General features: G+C 43.1%; 1 protein-coding gene across 1 annotated transcript; it reads left to right on the forward strand.

Annotated features, from left to right (window-relative positions):
- The first annotated feature begins 472 nt into the window (after positions 1–472).
- TAS2R60 (taste 2 receptor member 60) lies at positions 473–1,426 on the forward strand. Its single transcript, XM_052638424.1, has one exon. The coding sequence runs from the start codon at positions 473–475 to the stop codon at positions 1,424–1,426; it is 954 nt and encodes a 317-aa protein (XP_052494384.1).
- Positions 1,427–6,341: the final 4,915 nt, after the last annotated feature.

Here is a 6,341-nt window from a genome sequence, read left to right on the forward strand (position 1 = left end):
GGGTCATTGTGAGAACTAAGGACAACAAAGATCACTTAGAACAGTGCCCAGAACACACCAACCAACCATGGATGTAATCTCCGACTGTCAGATGGGGGTGTGCTCACCAGATTTCCTCATGGAGTGGCCAGCAGGTGTGTGGTCATGTCTTCGGTGTCAGCTTAGAGAGGTGTAAGTTCCCGCATGAGGGATGCTAGATGCAAGGACCTGATACAGTATCCATGCCAGTGTTGACACGGGCAGAAAGCAGACAGAGGAAGGACAGGCAAATTCATGGACAGGCAGCGAGACTTCTGAAACTGAGCCTTAATGATATTTGCATCTGTTCTGAGAAGAAAATACCTCTTCACCCTCCTCAGATAGCCCACATCCTCGACTTTATCCTCTGTACTGGGGCAGCTGGAGGGACCAGTATTATCCAGGACCTTCCAGAACTGCCCTACAGGAAGAGACCTTGAAGTCTGAAGGAGAGATGAGCAGAGAGGACGTGGTTCCAGGACCTCAGGTGGTTGATAAGACAGCCCTCATCTGCGTTGTTATTTTATTCCTTTTGTTCCTGGTGGCATTGGTAGGTAATGGCTTAATCATCGCGGCACTGGGCAGCGAGTGGCTGCTGCGGAGAACGTTGTCGCCCTGCGATAAGTTATTGGTCAGCCTGGGGGCCTCTCGCTTCTGTCTGCAATGGGTGGTAATTAGTAAGAACATTTACATTTTCCTGAATCCAACGGCCTTCCCATACAGCCCCGTGTTCCAGCTCCTGGCCGTTCAGTGGGACTTCTTGAACTCGGCAACACTGTGGTTCTCCACCTGGCTCAGTGTCTTCTACTGTGTGAAAATCGCAACCTTCACCCACCCCGTCTTCCTCTGGCTAAAGCGGAATGTATCTGGGTTGGTTCCTTGGATGCTACTCAGCTCTCTGGGGTTCTCTACCTTTACCACCGTTCTATTTTTCATAGGCAACCGGAGAATGTATCAGAGCTATTTAAGGAGGGGTCTGCAATCTTGGAATGTAACTAGGAATGCTGTGAGAACATATGAGAGGTTCTGCCTCTTCCCTTTGAAAATTGTTACCTGGACCGTCCCTACTGTTGTCTTTATTGCGGGCACGGTTTTGCTCATTACATCTCTGGGAAGACACACCAAGAAGGTCTTCTTCTCCATCTCAGGCTTTCACAGTTCCAGTGCCCAGGCACACATCAAGGCCCTCTTGGCTTTTATCTCCTTTGCTATCTTCTTCACTTCCTCTTTTCTGTCACTGGTTCTCACTGCCTCAGGTATGTTTCCCTTTGGGGAGTTCCGGTTCTGGATATGGCAGATTGTGATTTATCTGGGTACAGCAATCCACCCCATTATTCTTCTCTTAAGTAACCGCAGGCTGAGAGCTCTGCTAGGGAGGGGCTGCTCCTCAGCACATGGGGCATCTTGAATTGCAATTGATGAAAAGCCTCAGATTCTGCTGCAGGAGGCCTGCCTGGATGGAAGGGGATGTTGCTTCTTTAAATTTCTTTGCCACGTTTAATCACATTTAATTCTCTTTCCTTCTTTGCTGTGTTTCATGATTAGAAGAATAACTTCAGTGAAAAAGGATTAAAGGTGAAATAGAAGGTACTGAAGTAGTGGCCCAGCACCACTGACTTGTATCAACACTAGCAAGGGTGTAGCTGATACAGTTAATATTCCCTGTGGGACCTGATGTGGCCAAAGAAGCAGGAAACTTTTATTTCCCTGTGACTAAACTCGGTGTTTAAAATTATCCTCCTGGAAACTGAATGCAAGGATCCTGACACATGATTCATTTTTTATCTGTTAAATCAGACTGGAGAAGATTTTTGGAACATCAATTTTCCTCTGACTTCATCCTGTAAAACCATGTTCCCTTTTTCAGCCTTAACTGATTTCCAGCCATCTACTGCAATGAAACTCTCTTTCCTTTCATGCAAGAGTTCCTGATGTCTGAACTCCCTTTACAGAGCATGGTGTAACTTGTGCATGTGTGCAGCTGTGTGTGTTACCTGGGATTTGTATATTTGCAGATTACCTTTTGAGGACTGCTGGTTGCTGGAAGTTTATGATTTATATATTGCTTATGTTCTCTATTATAGTCCAACCGGTTAGACTGCTCTATAAATGATAAGGCTCATGAGCCAGATGTGACTTCTTTTATGTTGCTCTTCAGTTCAGTTCAGTTCAGTTCAGTCGCTCAGTCGTCTCCAACTCCCTGTGACCCCATGAATCGCAGCACGCCAGGCCTCCCTGTCCATCACCATCTCCCGGAGTTCACTCAGACTGACGTCCATCGAGTCAGTGATGCCATCCAGCCATCTCATCCTCGGTCATCCCCTTCTCCTCCTGCCCCCAATCCCTCCCAGGATCAGAGTCTTTTCCAATGAGTCAACTCTTCGCATGAGGTGGCCAAAGTACTGGAGTTTCAGCTTTAGCATCATTCCTTCCAAAGAAATCCCAGGGCTGATCTCCTTTAGAATGGACTGGTTGGATCTCCTTGCAGTCCAAGGGACTCTCAAGAGTCTTCTCCAACACCACAGTTCAAAAGCATCAATTCTTCAGTGCTCAGCTTTCTTCACAGTCCAACTCTCACATCCATACATGACCACTGGGAAAACCATAGCCTTGACTAGATGGACCTTAGTCAGCAAAGTAATGTCTCTGCTTTTGAACGTGCTATCAAAGGTTGGTCATAACTTTTCTTCCAAGGAGTAAGCATCTTTTAATTTCATGGCTGCAGTCACCATCTGCAGTGATTTTGGAGCCCAAAAAATTAAAGTCTGACACAGTTTCCACTGTTTCCCCATCTATTTCTCATGAAGTGATGGGACCAGATGCCATGATCTTCGTTTTCTGAATGTTGAGCTTTAAGCCAACTTTTTCACTCTCCTCTTTCACTTTCATCAAGAGGCTTTTTAGTTCTTCTTCACTTTCTGCCATAAGGGTGGTGTCATCTGCATATCTGAGGTTATTGATATTTCTCCCAGCAATCTTGGTTCCAGCTTGTGCTTCTTCCAGCCCAGCGTTTCTCATGATGTACTCTGCATAGAAGTTAAATAAGCAGGGTGACAATATACAGCCTTGATGTACTCCTTTTCCTGTTGGGACCTACTAAAACTTGTGACATGGAAAGATTCATCTGTATCTGATACAGATCTAAGAAACGCCTGGTTTGGTTTGGTGAAGCATGTAGACTGCTTTTCTGCTTTCCACAGGTCTTCTCAAACTCTCCTTAAGATCAGTGATCTTTTGAACCATTCAAACTGAGATCCCTCAAAGTCCCTCTGTTTGCTTCAAAATCTCTCAGCCTCATTTTCTGTTTTTCCTCCCTTTCCCGTCTGTATGAGAAGACAGAAATCGGTTTTTCACTTTTCAAGGCTAATGTTCACACTCTCCTAGCCTCCTTTCTATCTCCTGCTCAATCAAGAATTCCTACTCTACCCATCTTCAACCTTTTCCTCTTTATTGTTCTTCCCTTCTTCGTTAAGTGTGCCCCTTACTCTCTTCCCTAAAAAAATAAAGTAAATCCCCTCCATGCTCTTATTGGTTCCAGTGATCAACCTGCTTATTAGTCACTTGCTAAGAGTCCCCTCCCCCTGCTCCTCCCCACCCCTCCTCCACAGACACACTCTTCTGATGCTCTTTCTGTTGAAATGTGTTTCTAAAGGACACCCTTTAGAGCTCCTGATCCCTAAATGTGATATCCTCAGCCCCCACTTTCCTGTGTTTCTATAAAATTTGCCCCTCTTAATAAAAAATGATTTCTTCAAAAAATCTGATTAAAATATTTTACAAAAGGTAATACCTGATTTTGGAAGAAGGTTTTAAAACAGGAAAATCAGTGTCACCCATAATTGTTTACCCACACATCTTCCTAAAACTCTTTTTTCCTCTTGGCCTTTGAGATGCTGCACGAGGTTTTGTCCCCTGCTCTGTGGTTCCTTTTATGTCTTCTTCACTATCTGCTATTTGTCTGACTCAGTTTTTTCCTTAGCCAGCTCTCTTCCTTCCTGGACATGAATCTTCCCCATTTTCCTTTATGTTCACATCTATTTACATATCAATAGCTTCAATTATGACCTTCGTGTGAATAATCACCAAAGTCTTGACTTTCTCCAAAACTCTAAGCCTATGTTTTCCTCTGCTTGCTGAGCATTTCTATGTGATAGTACCATGAGCACGTCAGACTTAGCGAGTTTGAAACAGCTGTCCCCTTTCTTCCTCCTCCTCTTTCTTTCCCTCCGCCACCCAGTTGAATCTGTTTTTTCTATTACTGATATCCAATAAGTCAGACTTACCAACTCTGAGTTAGTTTTCACTCCTCACTCTCCATGGAACACTTCCATCTAATCAGCAACTTGTCTACAATTGGTAACCCAACAATTGTCTGTATTATCTGTTCCTGTCTTCCTATTCTGGAAGATCCTTTCTTAGATTAGACTGTCCTCTTCTCCCACCTCGACTGCTTATATTTATTTTTCACCACTTACTTTATTACAGTGACTCCCCACCCACCACCAAGTCAAAAGTACCATTACCAGATTAATCTCTTGACCATTTCACCCTTAGCCTTTTCACCGCCCAGTGCCTATCAGTTGAAACACAGGTTCATAAATTGGCATGCACCACAATGTGGCAACAGTTTTATCTTTGACATGAAGAGATTCATCTGTATTTGATACTTAAGATTTAAGAAAACTCCCGGCTTCCATTCTAGTAGACACAACCCTATTTTGCAGCAAAATTTGGGTTATCGTTATTCTGAACATGCCTGGAGCTTCCTCCATGATGTGCTAAATGTGATCGCTTATCCCACATCTACCTGTCAAAATTCTATTTAATTTTTTCCCCTGTTTAATTTTTAAAGGTTCATTCAAATGGCTTCTCTTCTGGGAAGCTTTTCTGGATGTGCCCCCACCTCAAACTTTGATCTCTTTCACCTCAGAGGACACACAAATGAAGTGTTGCTCAGTTGTGACATGAATTCTGCCTTGTGGTGGTATTATCTGTATATTCATTTTATCCTTGTGTGCGTGTGTTTGTGTATGTGTAGTTCCTCAGCTGTGTCTGACTCTATGTGACCCTTTGGACTGTAGCCCACCAGGCTCCTTTGTCCATGGGATTCTCTGGGCAAGAATCCTGGAGTGTGTTGCCTTGCCCTCCTCCAGGGAATCATCCTGACCCAGGAATTGAACCCGCAACTCCTGTGTCTCCTGAATTGCAGGTGGATTCTTTACCCTCTGAGTCATTGAGGAAGCCCCTTTTATTCTCAGATTTTAAAGTTCTTAGAGGTGTGGGCTGCCTCATTCTCTTCCATGTATCCCTGGAAGTCTTACAAATTCTTGCTGCATTGAATGGAATAGTTCTGTTGCACCTGGAATCCTGCTGTAAACATATGCATTTTTGTCTGTATATATATAATCTGAGCTACTTACTACTACCAATTATATTTTTATGGTTATATTTGAGCTGTATGTGCTTCACTGTCTGGCTAGCTTGTTTTTGGAGATCAAACATATATCCTGTTTCTCTTGAGTTATACACAATGTAGGAATAATAAATGGGTGAGAGAGTAACATTTGCCTGATTTTTTTTTGATGCCTTTCCCTTCTTTCTTCTGTGTTTACATGTTGCTAGGCAACCATGAAACTCCTTCCTCTGGAAATTTGCGTGAAGTGCCATTTCTCCCCTTTGTTACTGACCCAGTGGCCCTTTCCTAGCATGCTCTATCAGTTCCTCTTTGTTCATTCCACTGTTTGTATTGTTAGCCTAGGAGAATTAAGCATCTACCCCAATCTGAATGATCTCCCCACAGGAGAAGAATGATCTTCCTTATAGGAGGACGTTCTCTTGGAACTTTTTAAAAAACTTTTTATTTTATATTGGAGTATAGCTGATTAGCCATTAACTGACCATGGGGTTGCAAGATTTAGACACAACTTAGCAACTAAACCACCACCAGAGCTGATTAAAGATGTTGAGATAGATTCAGGTGCACAGCAAAGGGACACAACCTTACATATACATGTATCCATTCTCCCCCAAACACCTCTCCCATCCAGGCTGCCACGTAAGGTGGAGCAGAGTTCCATGTACTATACAATAGGTCCTTGTTGGTTATCCATTTGAAATATAGCCGTGTGTATATGTCCATCCCAAACTCCCTAGCTATCCCTTGAACACACAGGGAAATATAAGAGAGATAGTGTTTGTTGTATTTTTTAAATGCCTAGTAATATTATTGTCATTAATTTTTTTTTACCTACAGTCTAATTTCATTATGCTTTATGATGGTATTAATGGCAATCATTTATGAATGCTTATTTTGTATGAGTGCT

Source organism: Budorcas taxicolor, chromosome 4 (assembly GCF_023091745.1).
Source record: "Budorcas taxicolor isolate Tak-1 chromosome 4, Takin1.1, whole genome shotgun sequence".
Taxonomy (NCBI): Eukaryota; Metazoa; Chordata; class Mammalia; order Artiodactyla; family Bovidae; genus Budorcas; species Budorcas taxicolor.